The sequence below is a fragment of the Penicillium paradoxum genome (genome assembly GCF_028828445.1).
Source record: "Penicillium paradoxum strain IBT 22861 chromosome Unknown utg000007l_segment0_segment0, whole genome shotgun sequence".
Classification (NCBI taxonomy): Eukaryota; Fungi; Ascomycota; class Eurotiomycetes; order Eurotiales; family Aspergillaceae; genus Penicillium; species Penicillium paradoxum.
The window spans coordinates 7,332-23,764 of NW_026643185.1; the positions used below are offsets into that span (position 1 = coordinate 7,332).

Here is a 16,433-nt window from a genome sequence, read left to right on the forward strand (position 1 = left end):
TTAAACTAATAAATATAAGATATTATTAGCCTTATCTTTAGAAAAAGATAGAAGTATAGTAAAGAAAGTAAAAGAGAGAGATTATTACTTATAATTAAGAATAATAGATAGAGATTAGAGATAATAGATTAAATAGACTAAGATATTAGCTTTATATTAATTAGCTTATAGAGTATAAAGTAAGTAGATACTTACCTAAACCCTAATAAAAACCTAATTCCTATATTAATTTAGAAAATCACTTAAGAACCTTTTACCCTAAATACTTAGTCTTAACTAAATACTTTAAAATCAAGGGATTATTAAGTAAATATAATAATATCTAGGCACTAATAATGTTTATTTTTACTAGAAACCACTCTCTAATAAAGAAGATCTATAAAATTAGATAGATTTACTATTATTCTAATTATTTCTTTAATATTAGAAAGTCTATACTAAAACTATAGATTATAAATATGTATTTCTACTACTTAAATATATAAATTTTCTAACCTTACTAATTATAGTATTATTTTATAAGAAATTTTATATTCTATTAAGTAATTAATATATTACTAGACCTTAAATACTAATAAATAAGGATATTTAATTAAGTTTAACTTACTATACTACTAAATATTAAAGTCTTTCTTAATATAACTAAAATAAGGAAAAATTATAGTAATTAATTTAGATAAGTAAGGCACTTTATATAGAGAATTATATAAAACTTAGGTCTAATTAGGTTTTTATTAGGTTATCTGGTGAACCTAACGTTAGGTCCGGTGCCGGGTTGGGATATTCGACCTAATTCCGGTGCGTGCGGAAGTCTATGTGAGAAAAAGGAAAAACAATGAATAAATAATGAGTTATTACGGAATATTATTTTCTTCGTCATATCAATACTGCTTATAAATGTTTTCCGAGTAGACCTTAACTACGGACCCACTAGAAGTAGATCGAAAGTGGATCATGGATAAGCTTAGCTTTTACGTCGTAGCTAAGCCCACTTACCCACTGCAATTCCGGTGCGTTTGGAAGTCTACGCGGGTGTGGGGCAATTTCGAGGAAACCTTTGCGGTAGAATTGTACCCTAGGCCCATAGCCCAGCCCATTTGTAGGTTGGGGGGTGGGGGGGGGGGCTTTGGGCTTTGTGGGTTGGTGCGGGGGTCTAGATAGGATTTTCTTTTGGCGGAGTTCTAGAGGATTCGCTGAAGAATATCTGAAGAGAGTTGACGTTAATGTAACTGCCTTGAGCGTTTTAGCCCCTAACCCAATCGGCTCAGCCCGTGACAGCCCGTGACACCGACGGGCCTGGTTCAGGCCTTCCAATTGCCAGTCACATGCAATGTTACGCAATGCCGAGGCTAATGGAGATGGTGAGTGCTCAATGTTATTTATATTGATAGAAGCCTAGTCTCACTGCGATGCTATCTTGTCAACGTTTGCCCCGGTTCCAGAAGGGAAATCCATCTTCTTTTTCTTTCGGTTTCTGTTTCTCTAGCTAGCACAGGGAGAATACGCTTGACCCCTCAGGTATAATCTACATTTTATATAAACGCCTCAATTCTTCTGTTGCTCCCGAAGAAGTTCCGACAAACATGTCACCAAAGAGTCTCCCTTCGATAATATTTTTTGATGTGTTGGGAACAATCGTGGAATGGAGATATTGCATTGCGAACGAGCTCAATGCCGCAGCACAAAGGGCTCTACAAGATCAAGTGAAATATCTAAGCCCGGATGTACGAGCACGTGCCTCCGACATGTCCACTCCAAGTTGGCAGGAAATTGCCGAGGAGTGGCATCGCGCATATATGAGCTTCGGAGACACGTACGATACATCCAAGCCCTTTGTCTCGGTAGATGAGTACAACCGAATCTCTTTGGAAGGCATTCTCGACAAATGGCTTCTCCGAGGCTTATTCAACGAAGACGATCTCAAAGACTTAACACTCGCTTGGCATCGACTTGACGCGTACTCTGATAGTGTGGCGGGCCTTTCGTTGCTAAGCACCAAGTTTGCGACTTCTACATTATCTAATGGTAATGTGAAACTGCTCAAAGACCTACAAGAGCATAATTCTTTGCCTTTCCAGCACATTACCAGTGCGGAGCACTTCGGTGCTTACAAGCCGTCGCCAGACGTCTATCATGGTGCTGCTCGCAGATTTGGTCTTAAGGATTCGCAATGTTGTCTTGTCGCAGCCCATCTCGAGGACTTGCAAGCCGCCAAAAGATGTGGATTTCAAACAATCTATCTCGAGAGGCATCTGGAAGAAGCTTGGAGTAGTAGAGACATTGCTCGAGCTAGAGAAGAGGGGTTCGTCGATCTTTGGGTGGGCGTTGGAGGCTTAGGTCTAAATGAAGTTGCTCGACACTTTGGGATAGAAACTGGGTCTTGATTAAATTATTGCCTAGGTAGACCCTGGATAATCGGATTCCAACCCATCATCTACTCCTCCGGGATGAAAGCTGATCATGTCCTCATAATAATCTCTCTGGGATTCCGAGCTTTCCTAATTGCATAGAATCCATGGCTATATCAAGGGTAACTTAACGCCTTCTCCCTCCATTCATCATCAAGCAGAGTCGCTCCATCTGTACACCTTGACATAGTTGATTAGCCAATATGCCTCCGAGAACGCTGAAGGATTTTGAGCGACATATTCTTCGCAGGTAGAAGCCTTTGCACTGCACTCAGCGTTCGAGGACCACACGTTTCCACTAATATCTGTTATTACATGCCCTGATACATCATTGGAATTTGTTACTCACGCCCAGCCGCACAGGTTCGTGTTGAATATGATATCATTGCTTTTGAAGTGAGAGGCGAAATCGCACTCAGAAGCCTCAAACCTGGTCAACGGCGTACCCCAAGTGCTTGGGGTTGGTGTCCCTGCCGCGATGTCCGCCGGAATACTGCCACGGGGAAAAAACCAGACCGAGATAGCCGTCGTTGTCCATTGCATCGTGTAGACGCCCCCGTTGATCGCATTGAACCCGTCCCCGTAGGCCTGGGTATTCACCGTTGACTGGGAACAGCCGCCAGAAACTGTGCTGTCACAGTCGGCATCTGTGAGGACCGAACCAGCTGCAGATCCGGTATTTGTGACGGTGCAGTTCTCCCCAGTGTGCAAGGTGATGACAGGAGTTTTCTGCAGATTGATACCCTCGATGATGTCAATCTCGCCGCTGTTGGGCCAATTTGGACCGCTGGTCCAGTAGGCGGGCCAGATGCCACATTCATTACCCGGCATGTGCGCAATATCGGCGATGTAAACCCCGTTGGTATACACATTTGACGTGATGACTCTGACAGAATCCCGTCCGCCCGTTGTGTTTTCGGTCTGATTATCAACGGAGAGGTACACCTGCCCGTCCCGAATCCCAGCCAAAGACTTTGCCTCTGCAGTGGCTGCATCTACATAGTGTGCAAACCCACCGGATCCAGTACCGTTTCGAAATTCAAAGCCATCGAAAAAGTTGGTTGCGTCGTACGAATCAAGGAGAGTGTATTTCGCCGCAGCCATGTTTGACCAGACAAGTGTGGCCACGCCAAGCAGTGTGGGAATACGGGTCATTGTCGTGCGTGCCTTCGATGCTGTAAGGCACAGGGATAGAAGGGTTATAGAGAGTAATGATGAATTCAGTCAAGACCTGAACTGTAGTGGAATAGGAATCACCACTCGCATCGGCAGATTCCACTCGATTTTATATGTCTCACACCAGTTATTTACTTCAATAGCAAGCTAGATGCAGTAGATGCAGTAGTCCGGAAAGGATACAGATTCTGAACCCTTTTGGACTCATCAATCCCTCATGAGATTGATACCATATTTCGCGGCGACTACGTGCTTCCTAGGACACCAATGGGGAGACGGGGATGTCAAGGGACCGCATGCCAATTTCACATAGTTGTCACTCAACAAATCGAGCACTACTGCGCATAGCTGCTCTACTCCGTAGTCTGCTGGTAGGACTCCGTAAAGTCCTAGCCATCCAGATGGGGTCGCAGATCGGATAAATCGAATCAGATTGATGAATTGCGACAACACCAACCAACCAGTCATTTGATTGTATACTCCGTCCTTGTACTCCGTCCCAATCGCTGATCCGTTGTCTTCCCTGATGTAGCATCTTCCTGCCGATCGAGTAGAAATCTCCGATGTCGGACCTCGGCAGTCGGGGAACGGAACTCGGGAGCGCGAGCTCCTTTGGGAATAGCCCCACGCGTCACAGGGTCCGATCGCGGTCCCTGAGGAGACCACGTCCCACGGTACTCGTATTCTCCGCGGCCAATCAGAAAGAGGTGGCTGGAAAGGCTAATTGATTAGATTTCCCTGTTCTATAGTATCTCCATAGTACCTACTCCATACTCCGTACAACATACACCAGTAGATATCATAGGCTAAAATGCGCATGAGAAGATCTACTCCGTACTGTCCCATTGAGTCAAGTCATATCACCGAGTCCTGAATAACGCCATTTTTGGTTCATGCTCTCATTGGCGCTGAAAGCACCATTAGATCGATGGAAGGTGACTAGAGACAAAAAGGGACAATCCCAATAAATGTTGTGACTTTTGCAGGTGTAACTTCATCCTGATGTAGATATGCCGTACAGGGTTACGCTTCATCGGCTGTGACTGTGTCCCCGCAGCATCACGACATCCGGTCTTTGGAAGGCATGATACGCCAATGTAGATCATGTCAGGGGTTGAGTATACATATCAAGTATATGTCGACCGAAGTCACCCCAACATCGGAAACATCTGGGACTCTTATTCGATTGAAAGATGAGGATCCTTCCCCTCCTGTACCTCGTTGGTCGCGTTGCGGCCGTGTGGCCTGCACCCCAGTCTCTCACCAAGGGTAACTCTACTGTGTGGCTTGCTGAGGACTTTCGGGTCTCATATAACAATGAGGATGTAAGCGCTTCTATTAATCACGGTTCCTACGCGGACGCTCCCTCTTCAATCAAAAGGCTGACGAGCATTAAAACAATAGATTCCGCAATCCACGGGTGCAGATGAGTCAATCCCAACAATCTCGAGCGTGGAAATCATCAAAGCCGCCGTGCAGAGGACTAGGGAGTCCATCTTTACGAGTAGCATTGTTCCTTGGAAGTTTCACCCACGGAATGAGCTGGATCAATTTGAACCCCCCTCGTCCGGCAAAGCTAAAACCTATATTCGCAGACTTCAGATCACCCAGACCACAGAGGATAGTGATTCGACATTCAAGCCCCTTGCAGGTGCGATAGACGAAACTTACAACTTAACAATTGGGCTGGATGGTGCAGCATCAATTGTAGCAGCATCGTCTACCGGTGTGCTCCGTGCCTTGGAGACTTTCACTCAGCTATTTTATTCTCACTCCATCAAAGGAGTAGGAGTCTATTCTAATCTCGTCCCCGTTCATGTACACGATGAGCCAAAGTTTGGCTACCGAGGTTTGGACTTGGATGTGTCGAGAAACTGGTATCCCAAGGAACACATTCTGCGGACCATCGATGCCCTGTCTTGGAACAAATTTAATCGGCTACACCTCCACATGACTGATGCACAGTCTTGGCCGCTGGATGTTCCCGCACTTCCAGAGCTGTCCAAGGAAGGCGCCTATGGGGCTGGACTGTCCTACACACCTCAGGACATCGAAGACATTCAGGTCTATGGGGTCTATCGGGGCATCGAAGTTATAATAGAGATAGACATGCCCGGTCACACAACCTCTGTTGGATTCTCACACCCAGAGCTTATCACTGCATTCCGTCAAGAGCCATGGCAGAATTACTGTTCCGAACCGCCATGTGGACAATTGAAGCTGAATTCCACGCTGGTTCATGACTTTGTCACCACACTTCTCAATGACATTCTACCCCGGGTCTCACCATATTCAGCCTATTTCCACACCGGTGGGGACGAGATTGACACTCGCGACCACCTGCTGGATGATACGGTAAAGTCGGACGACGTTGCTGTTCTCGCCCCGCTGCTGCAGAAGTTTGTCGATCACGCCCATGGCCTGGTCAGAAAGGCAGGGCTAGTCCCAATTGTATGGGAAGAATTAGTTCTTGACTGGAATATTACCCTTGGGGATGATGTTATAGTCCAGACCTGGATCGATGACAAATCCTTGGACGAGGTAACCGCGCGCGGGCACAAAGCTCTCTTCGGAGATAACCCAAGCTGGGTGAGCATTCATCTTCCGCAGATCCTTTGCCCATGACTCACATCTTGTAGTATCTTGCCTGCGGCCATGGCAAATGGTTCAACTTCGACAACGCCGATACACAAGCCAACTATCCGTATACTGACTTCTGTTCGCCCATTAATAACTGGCGAGTGATGTATGAGTACGACCCAACAGCCTCTCTGTCGGCTGCGCAAGCCAAACTGGTGGTCGGTGGCGAGGTCCATCTGTTTAGCGAGCAGACTGATCCTTCGAACCTCGATCCGATGATCTGGCCACGTACAAGTGCGGCTGGGGAAGTGATGTGGTCTGGGCGTCAAGATTCAAGGGGGCAGAATAGGAGCCAGATTGACGCGGCTGTGCGATTGTCTGAGCTCAGAGAGAGAATGGTGCTGCGCGGGGTCAACCTAGCACCGGTCCAGATGGCTTATTGCACACAGTATGATGGTGATTGCACATGGTGAGGCTAGACCTCCGCAATGGGCCTGGTTGGGCCCTACCTTCGAAGCCCAACCAAGCCCATGGCCCATTATGGGGGCCCATAAGGCCCCCATTAAAGCCCATTTGTATGCATAAATATAGTCTTGGCGCTCATAAACCTGCTGATTAATGTCTGTTCTTTACACATGTTTAAGTCTGTATGCTTACCGCGGAAGATCTCGGCGCCGGCCCTGATCTAGCCTAATACGGGGGTTCAACAGTTGACAGAGAATCAATGTGCAAATATATATATTTCATATAGAGAGAAGTCAGTGCATCTTTCTATTAATTTACATTTTTCTCAAATTTCATAAATCTTAATTTTATTAATTCAGTCAATTCAGTCAATTCAGTCAATTCAGTCAATTCAGTCAATTCAGTCAATTCAGTCAATTCAGTCAATTCAGTCAATTCAGTCAATTCAGTCAATTCAGTCAATTCAGTCAATTCAGTCAATTCAGTCAATTCAGTCAATTCAGTCAATTCAGTCAATTCAGTCAATTCAGTCAATTCAGTCAATTCAGGCACCTATAGTCAATTTAGGGGGTAATCTAAATACCTAGAAATACTAGAAAAATCTGCATTACTTATATATCTGCCAAGCATTAGTATGTTTGTATTGTTTGAAGCCCATTGGGCCCCCATAAAAGCCCAGTGGGCTTCTACCCTAGGCCCATAGCCACCGATGGGCCCAGGGACCGGGCCCAAAGCCCAGCCCATTTGCGGGTTGGGGCGGGTTGGGCTTTGGGCTTTGCGGGCTGGTGCGGAGGTCTAGGTGAGGCCTCCAACACAGATGGTCTCGCGGGCTGACAGTACCTCCATGGTGTCTTCATCGACGAGGATCATTCCATTCCTCACATAGAATATACCTCGAGGAGGTTAAATATGGAATGCTGGATCAATTCAAGTGTTAATATATAGATTCTTTTGGGTGTTTTTTCTTTGTCCTTTACGGTATTAGGGGCATATGGTCCATATGTTGCATCTGGCATGTTAAATACGGCCACTTCCTCTGTAGACAGGCAAATCACGGGTGTTCTCCAGTTCACATACTACACCCTCCAGGCATCGGCCGTATCCGCTGGATTCTGTCATTCTATGTATGATCCTTCACACTTTCAAGGCGCTAGATGTGTTGAGAGTGACTGGTGTCTCGGGCATCGACCCTCGTAGCCTAGATAGTTCGGGAGTTCGTCTCCTCTCCAATACAACTAACTCTCTCCTTCCTCCTCTCCGAGCCCCATATCCGTAGGTCTCATCAAGACGCTCTATGAAGCCCTAAGTGACCGGTCAATTGTGGACAGACAAAAGCTCCAACTTCTGTCACAGCGCAACGTTGGTCATACGATTGAATGGTCATGGGCGTAGGCATGTGGGAGTCTCTAACGTCAAGTAGCTAGTTTCAGATAGTACAAAGATCAACTATCTCCACCTCTTGTCACAAATAACCTAACTTCACGTCGCTGTCATAGTCTAGTAGTGGTCTGCTTACACAAAAGTCCTTCAACTCGTTTATTTGTAAACAGTAATGGCTTATTGATCAGAGATAGTTTGATATATATACTTCACTTGGTCAATTTTGTGAGCATGATTTTGTAGACTTCATATCCCACACAAGAAGGCTATCTACATGGTCCATACAGTCTTACATTTACACAGACGTATCCATTGTGAAGCATCGTATCGCTAGAGACAAAGCGCGCGTGGGCTATCAAGGAAATTCAAGTTAGCAGGAGAAATCCATCTCATCCTTACGGGAAGTGGTATGCAGGCACGGGGCCTATGCATCCCAAGAAGCATTCTTCTACACCTGTAGAGCAGGATTAGGGCAAAAATTATGCAAAATGGGAATATTATATGGATTTATGGCAAAGTTCACTCCTCGCATGTCTTGTTGCCAGCTATAAACTGGTATACAGCTGGCTCCCGGAGAAAGACACAATGGCCTAGCCGCCCGTTTGACTCAAGGGCCTTGGTGATGGGTAATACATTATTTAATTTCCTATTTAGGGTCAGTATTCGTACTTCTTGCTTGTGGTAAGTTCGTCGTAAGCATACCTTTCCATTAAGACATGTGTGATACGTCGCGTGCCTCCTTTGGTACCACATCCTCAAGCTTTTCGTCCGTGCCCTCTAGATCCTCCTCGGGAGCAACATGGTCCTTGATCTTCAGCCAGATCATGGGAGCAGCGCAGATCGTCGAAGTGGCCAGTAGTGCCCAGTTACTGGTGAATTCGGCCATGTACGCCGGCTTTGTTGAGTCCCATGCCCACATGACTCCAGCGCCAGCAGACTGGATACCTTTGTAGAAGCCGACGTAGTTGGCGCTCTTACGGCCAGAATTACTCAACGTTCCGATATACCTAAATTTCCCATTTCAATCAGTACCCAGTATTGGATCCAGGTGTAGCCATAGGTACCAAGATAATAATCACGTACCAATATACCGCGCCTTGCCAGACGACGTCATAGAAACCATAGCAGAAGTATAGGAACATCGGCCCCCCGTATCCCGGATCAGTCCAGTCCGTGTTGATGTTCGGCTTGGCGCCACCGGGTGGGCGAGTGTAGGTTTTCTGGAACGCATATCCACCACCATGGATGATCATCGTCAGGCTGAAGAGAATGACGAGCATCACCCTAGCACGGACGCTGCGGCGAAAGTACTCCCAGTCCATCACGCTGAGGAAGCAAGCGCCGAGGATGTGAGCAATGTAATAGAGGAAGGTGTTCAAGGCCTTGGTGCGAGTGTTGAAGTAAGCGCCATTAATGGAGTTGGTCTGATAAGAAATGAACCAGTTGGACGACCAGAACATCGGGAAAAGCAACAAAACCGCCGGTTCGCTGCGAAGAGTCGTCCAGAGGCCGATGAATTCGGATTTCCAACTGGGATTCTTCATCAAAATGACTTTGGATCCGTCCGATCGAACGACCTTTTTGACATCACAGATGAAGAGTCCAATCATAGCGCCCATGAACGTCAGGGCGACAAAAACGATGTAGGTGCTGTCTGGCACATTGACATTGGTCTTCTCTTGGATACTGTTGGCAAGAACGATCTGTTACGCAGTCAGCAGCTAGTCGAATGGATAATCACAGCTGGAGAACTCCACAAGTGAAGGGCAAGGGATGTCATAAGATCGCTTACCAGACTGCCCACGCATGATCCAACGTTGAAGATGGACCAGAACAAAGTGAAAAAGCGTCCCTTTTGCCGTTCCAACGGATAAGACACCATGATTGTACCTTGAGCCGTCCACAACAAGCTGGAACACACACCCAGCAAGAAACCAGCAAAGATATTAAAGCCCGGAACATGTTTGTGCAACGAAGTGAGCAAGCTAGCGACATAGATGCAGTAGCCGATACCTCCACAGGCGAGTGTGATCCGCACACCAAGCCGATTCACGATCGTACCCGAAAAGAAACTGGTGAAAGCCGAGGTCACGTACAGCGCGGTGTTCTATACACGTTGTCAGCCTAGCTCGTGCAAAAGACTCAATTCGCTAGGACATCGCTATTACCATTTTATCAACGAGGGTCGCATCTGTCAATCCACCGCCTCCCATGCCGCTCAGGGCATTAAACATGCCCGGGCACAAGAAACAGACGAGAGCAACCAAAATGAGCTGGAAGAGAGGCGCAGTATACCAGCTACGAAGCTTGGCGAAGGCCCCATGGTTAGATTCGTTTTGGTTGGCCGAGGTATCGACCAATTCAGACTCAGCCAAAATGGCAGGGCTCTCCTTGTCTGCCATACCGAGGAGAAGGTGTATAGTTCCACGATCGAGTGTGGGATATGTGGAATGGACACTTGGAACAACGAAGGCGTGAAGAGAAAAGGCCTTGGGGTTCTGTTGGGGGCGGAGCTCTACATTTATGTCTCCTTGGATACTCGTGTATCAGGTACGGAGTAATGCCACGGATGTCACACTTCACGCCTCTAATAGCGTTTCTCCAGGATCACATCATACACAATGACAATGGCAACAGTACGGAGTACGGAGTCCAGCTGGTGTTAATATCGTCCTCTCCGTGGCGCGTCAAGAGCGGTGTGGAATGGACCTGGCTCACTGGCCTCTCTCGCACGTTGTATATTGAACATCCAAAAGGAAGACCAACGAGCACGACGAAAAGGTGCTAGGCGAGGGTTAGGCTTTCGGCTAGCAATCGCTCCATGGGCTCCAGCTAATCGACGCGCTCGACGCTGCTTGTGTGGAGTGGCCCCCACACAACAGGGCGACTGGAATGGGGGCCGTTGGATGGCCCAATCGAGTAACGGGCTCCGACTGCCGAACAACCAAGCGTTTCTTCTTCTCCTTGCTGTTGCTTGGTGATTGTGCTCGGGCCTATCAGAGGGCAAGAGACGGCCCATTGTGCCAATACGACCATGTGGCTAAATGCCCCATGATGCACGATCTTGGCTCGTGATAGCCAATTGCGACATCTACACCATGCAACATGTACTGTAACGGATGCAACTTGGAAAAAGCCCGCAAGAGAGATAGAACATGCTAGCGAAACTCATTCCCGATAGAGCTCCAGATATTATCTACACATGTCGTATACGCCTATCTAAGATCACACTTCACACCAGCATGCTTCCTATGGCGATGAAGGATTAAGGGGCAGGGTCCTCCGGGGAGAACCTGGCCTGTTGCAAAACACTGTGGACCGCCAGATGTTGTCGAGGTCGCGCGGCAGATAAAATCCGGGTATCGGACTGCCGGCCATGGTTGACTTGATGAAATACAGAAAGACTCTCAGTGGCAGAACCGCCCGAGGAGAAGGCTTGGATCAGTCGCGCAATATCATCGAGGATAGGTTGTGCCAAAGCTAGCCCGTGGAAAAACCGCTTGATGCCGGCCAGACATAGCTCCGCGCGACTCACAGCAAACTCAAGGCTCAGGAGATCCGGCTCAGTCGATGAGTGCGCGATAAACAAGATCAACCGCACAGCGTGGTAAACGCACACACCGGTCGCAAACTCAAGCAGCCTTGGCTTGGTACAACCCTGGTTGAGGTCGCAAAAGAGATTCACGACCGCCAAGGCATGCTCAATGCAGGCAGTTTTCGCCATTTGAACAAATTCTGCGTCAATGGCGCTCAGAACTACCCGGGGGGAGCTTCCGGGTATCCGGGGAGGAAGATGCGATAGAGATCAAAGTAACATCCATGCCATAAGGTGACCATCATAATATGCCGCGGCAGCCAAGGACTTGCAATTAATTTCTTCAATCCTGCGGGTGAAATTTCTGCTTGATTCGGCATCGCTGTTTTGACTTCGAAAAGAATCTCGTCGAGACCCCCAGTCACGTCTTTGAGATGCAAGTATGGCTCACTGCAGACAGCGAGCTCTCGAGTTAGCTTCATAATGTCCCTTCGAACCGAGGCCAAACGGATACACATAGTCAGCGATCCCGACTCGTTTCGATCCCTCAACGCCTCAATGACAAGATGTTGAGAGCCCGGAGGGCTTAGCAAACCGAAGGAGTCTTCACATGACGGGAGGTGCAAGTAAATGCACTCAAATGGGCATACTTCAAATTCTGTCAGTCCGATAGAGAAATAAGACTCCAGCAACTTGAAACACCATACTGTGCGACGCCGTGTCTCCTCCGATATCGGGTCCAAATATGTGTGCTCATGATTCAAACCCATGGCAGATGCAGCGCGGGCGGCTATCGCAGTTAGCATGAATGCTTTCTCGTACCTCCCGGTTGCCATTCGGTAGCTGATAGTCAACAGCAGAGCTTGCAACTGAGGCATTGATGGATGCTCCAGGCGCCTCCAGATGATTTCTTCCGCATCTGAGACCCATTCCGTACTTTTCTCCCGGCTGACAGCTAAACCATTAACATTCACGTGAAAGGAAGTCAAAGCACAAATTGCAAGAACCAGCGGTCGCTCCAGGGTGGCTTCCTTACACTGAGCCAAGGTGGAGGCGGGATGTAAGAAGGCAAAGGAAGGAACGGGATAGAGATGTTCAAAAAAGCTATAGACCAGTTCTGTCGTCTTTGCAGGAGAAGGGTCTCCCGGGACGGTTTCTTCGCTGGGATCGGATATTGAGGCACTGTTCTGAACCGATACCGATTCATGCGCTAGAATAACAGGGTTTGTGGCGCGAGCTTCTGGAGAGCAGGAAAGAGGTATGTGATGCTCCTGATCTCCCGTAGGATTACTGTCAGGCTGCTGGTCCACCTTCGATGGAGGGTATGAACAAGGTCTATCGTGTTTGACACAGTTGGCACATTGCGGGTGCGTATTAGAACAGCGGACCTTGCGCACCCGGCATTGTGAACAGGAGTTTGGCCCTCGTAGCCGTCTAGGTCGGTTCACGTTCTTTGTCACGAATCGCGTATTAGCCATCACAGACGGCTCGCCACGCCGGGTAAAGGAACATTGGAAGCCCAGGCGCTCGCAGTTGCTGCAGGTAGAAAGCCTACCATCGCAGCCAACCTGGCCCACCATTAGCGATAAAATCCTTTTCTTCTAGCTAGTTGAAATCGCAGCGGGGCATACTTTGCGAGCTCGGCACTCCTGGCAGACCTGTTTCGCTCGCGGATTTGCCGATCTGAAAACAGACAAAAAGGGTGAGATTGTTAGATCGGCAGTCGGCATCATGTCACAGTCGGATAGTTAAGGTGCATTGACCAGATTCCCCATATTCCGCCATGTAAAGTGAGATGCAGAGAATGGAGTAACATTTTGATAATGCGGGGATCGGGGGAAAGACTCCAGTTGTCGAGGGCACCTGCAGGGCCATTGGGTGACTCATCCGGAAGGAGGCTCCGACATCCGAAGCTATCCTAATGGGGAAGGTCGGTCCGATCGCCGTGGTCTCTCCTGGAGATCGTTCGCCTGGCGCAGGTGAGAAGCTCAAGCGATTGGAAACCTCGTGCTCCATGGGCCCCCATGTTGCATCCAGGCTAGAACATACCAGGAGTACAAACAAACGTGCATAAGGCGTGATTGATCCGCACCATGTCCGTTTCAAAGATTGCGATCATATCGTGACAGCTTCGCCATCCAAGGCAAGCTCCCTGTTCTAACTCCAGCTACCGTTGTTTACACCTGCAGACGCCACCTTCAAATATGGTCGCTCCTCTAGGGTCTTCGCGGCCCAACATCATCTTCATCATGGCCGATGATCACGCCTCGAAAGCCATCTCTTGCTACGGCGCGGGGATCAACCAAACACCGAACCTCGACCGGATCGCCAACGAGGGTATGCGCTTCGACCATTGTTATGTCACCAACAGTATCTGCACACCCTCGCGCGCTGCTATCTTGACTGGAACACATAACCATGTGAATGGCGTGGTGTCTCTCGATTCGAAAATCCAACGTCATACTCCGAACGTCGCAAAACAGCTCCGAGCTGGTGGATATCAGACCGCTATGATTGGCAAGTGGCATCTTGGAGAGGGCGAACTACACGAGCCCACCGGATTTGATTTCTGGTCTGTCCTCCCAGGCCAAGGTGACTACCATGATCCCGAATTTATCACCCCCACCGGTATACACACTCAGGAGGGATACGCTACGGACATAATAACCGACATGACTCTGGATTTTATTCAGCGTCGAGACCAGTCGAAGCCGTTCTTTGTCATGTGCCACCACAAGGCGCCGCATCGGAGTTGGGAATGCGATGAGAAGCATAAGGATCTGTACCAAGACCCCATCAAGCTACCCGATACCTTTTCGGACGACTATAAAAATCGAGCGAAGGCTGCGGCGGTTGCTAAAATGCGAGTATCGGAGGACCTGTCATACAAGGATCTGGGCCTCGCCCAACCGGATGGTGGTCGAAGAAAAGTCGGGGAAAAGATGAGTGGTGGATCGCGGAAGATACCCTCGCCTCCCACGGATGACGAGGTCCGACTGATGAAGCTCATTGACAATGAAGATGGCACTGTTTTCCGCTTCCAGTCGAGAAACGAACTGGCTGAGTTCAAGTTCCAACGTTACATGCAACGGTATCTCCGGACCGTTCAGAGCATTGATGACAATGTCGGCCGTATCTTCGATCTCCTCGACTCGGATCCTCAGTTGGGAGAGAACACCATTGTCATCTATACGTCCGACCAGGGTTTCTTCCTTGGTGAACATGGATGGTTTGACAAACGGTTCATTTACGAAGAGAGTTTCCAGATGCCGTTCATGATTCGGTATCCGAAGGAAATTAAGCCCGGCAGTGTTTGTACTGACATTGTCTGCAATGTCGATTTCGCACCCACCTTTTTGGACTTCGCCGGCATCACGACGCCAACGTACATGCAAGGCCGGTCATTCCGCTCAATTTTAGCCGGCGATTGCCCCGCTGATTGGGATCAGCTGGCCTATCACCGGTATTGGATGCATAACGATGCCGAGCATGAAGCGTATGCGCACTATGGAGTGCGTAATCACCGATACAAGTTGATTTACTGGTACAATGATGATTTGCTCGTCGATGGGGCGCGGCCAGGAGGCGAGGATTGTCGGGAATGGGAGTTGTTTGACTGTCAGGAGGATCCGCTCGAGTTGTTCAACTGTTATTCCAATCCCCAGTATGCGGATGTGGTGATCGAAATGACGGGCTTATTGGAGAGAAAGATGGCGGAGATCGGAGACGAGCCAGCTCATTAGAACAAAAAAGTGAAGAACAAAGAAGAACAAAAGTTACAGTTCAATAGACTATAGACATACAGAGGCTGCCTCAAAGCATTGTGGGCTGGGATTCCCACCTCATCTCCAGCCCTCCCTCGTAAATCTCTATACTCAGTACCGTCCACTCCAGTGCTATTGCCTCGTATGATATACCTAATCGAGACCTGGTTCTCTCGCAGGACAGATCAGTGGATGGGGTCTCGCTTTCCACTTATCTCACATTACCACGCATATCGAAAAGAAATATAACCTCCATGAGTACACTCCGTGCACTCCCTACGAAGTATGGAGTATATATAACATTCGTGCTTACCAGAAGATCCAGTATCAATGACTGTCAGGTTGGAATCACTCGACATAACTCACAGATCGCCCCGGTTCCCGGTGATCCCACTTATACACAACCCCCCATTCCAGCGATTGCATAGCAGGCAATGCTCCTATGTGCTTCCTTCCTGCCATTCTTGAGAGACATCTTCGGATTCTATGCTTCCCAACTTGCAATAGCGCATCAAATTGTCAATCTTGTGTTACACGGTGGGCGAAGATGCTCCAACAGAAGTCGAAGTGACTAGGATACCGACGATCTCTGGCCAGCCATTGATGGTCCAGATTTGCACATTCACCAGCCTCGGAGCGGTGTATGCCCGGTACAATACAATGTGATCGATCCAGGTATTGGACTATCTCTATCTGTACGGAGTCCTACCGGGGTGGTTACATTCCTCCGTTACGTACTCCGTACATAGAGCTAGCAACCAAGGGCCGCATACCGTGTAGTGCGAAGATCATTGCCGCATATCAAGATGAACCGGAGCCGTCGAGTCTCTCCCGTCTCCCTCGTCTTCATGATACAGACCTAGACACAGGATACATGTACATATCAGGGGGAAGACACCCCTGGCTTAGCGGCGGGAGACGGTTGCTATCCGTCCGACGCCCCGTGCAGCTTTCGATGCCGATCCCATGCAGAGAGCCCAAGCCTCACTGGAGCATTCTGCAGACTGACATCACATCAACACTCAGGAGTCAGAGGACTCCCTTACCTGCGATAATGATCAGTTTTGTGCTTCATGTTACATGGACCGACGTGTTATTCCGTCCTGGAACCAAGCGTCCCCCCTC

At 48.4% G+C, this 16,433-nt stretch overlaps 7 protein-coding genes across 7 annotated transcripts; 3 read left to right on the forward strand and 4 right to left on the reverse strand.

Moving 5' to 3' along the window:
* Window positions 1-1,583: 1,583 nt before the first annotated feature.
* N7457_007626 (uncharacterized protein) lies at window positions 1,584-2,384 on the forward strand (the record flags this gene model as incomplete). The annotated part of the gene is made up of 1 exon (XM_057178669.1): window positions 1,584-2,384. One exon carries the CDS (start codon window positions 1,584-1,586, stop codon window positions 2,382-2,384), a length of 801 nt encoding a protein of 266 aa, XP_057027055.1.
* A 177-nt stretch (window positions 2,385-2,561) lies between these two features.
* Window positions 2,562-3,563, reverse strand: N7457_007627 (glycoside hydrolase family 16 protein; the record flags this gene model as incomplete). Its single annotated transcript, XM_057178670.1, has 2 exons — window positions 2,562-2,706; window positions 2,758-3,563. 2 exons carry the CDS (start codon window positions 3,561-3,563, stop codon window positions 2,562-2,564), a joined length of 951 nt encoding a protein of 316 aa, XP_057027056.1.
* Window positions 3,564-4,777: 1,214 nt separating this feature from the next.
* Window positions 4,778-6,637, forward strand: N7457_007628 (beta-N-acetylhexosaminidase; the record flags this gene model as incomplete). The annotated part of the gene is made up of 3 exons (XM_057178671.1): window positions 4,778-4,909; window positions 4,989-6,173; window positions 6,224-6,637. 3 exons carry the CDS (start codon window positions 4,778-4,780, stop codon window positions 6,635-6,637), a joined length of 1,731 nt encoding a protein of 576 aa, XP_057027057.1.
* Window positions 6,638-8,718: 2,081 nt separating this feature from the next.
* N7457_007629 (uncharacterized protein) lies at window positions 8,719-10,411 on the reverse strand (the record flags this gene model as incomplete). The annotated part of the gene is made up of 4 exons (XM_057178672.1): window positions 8,719-9,016; window positions 9,093-9,712; window positions 9,802-10,116; window positions 10,178-10,411. The coding sequence occupies 4 exons, from the start codon at window positions 10,409-10,411 to the stop codon at window positions 8,719-8,721; spliced, it is 1,467 nt and encodes a 488-aa protein (XP_057027058.1).
* An 863-nt stretch (window positions 10,412-11,274) lies between these two features.
* Window positions 11,275-11,733, reverse strand: N7457_007630 (Transcription factor; the record flags this gene model as incomplete). Its single annotated transcript, XM_057178673.1, has 1 exon — window positions 11,275-11,733. The coding sequence occupies one exon, from the start codon at window positions 11,731-11,733 to the stop codon at window positions 11,275-11,277; it is 459 nt and encodes a 152-aa protein (XP_057027059.1).
* Window positions 11,734-11,765: 32 nt separating this feature from the next.
* On the reverse strand, window positions 11,766-13,274 carry N7457_007631 (Zn(II)2Cys6 transcription factor; the record flags this gene model as incomplete). Its single annotated transcript, XM_057178674.1, has 2 exons — window positions 11,766-13,112; window positions 13,176-13,274. 2 exons carry the CDS (start codon window positions 13,272-13,274, stop codon window positions 11,766-11,768), a joined length of 1,446 nt encoding a protein of 481 aa, XP_057027060.1.
* A 474-nt stretch (window positions 13,275-13,748) lies between these two features.
* Window positions 13,749-15,287, forward strand: N7457_007632 (sulfatase family protein; the record flags this gene model as incomplete). The annotated part of the gene is made up of 1 exon (XM_057178675.1): window positions 13,749-15,287. The coding sequence occupies one exon, from the start codon at window positions 13,749-13,751 to the stop codon at window positions 15,285-15,287; it is 1,539 nt and encodes a 512-aa protein (XP_057027061.1).
* Between the last annotated feature and the right edge of the window lie 1,146 nt (window positions 15,288-16,433).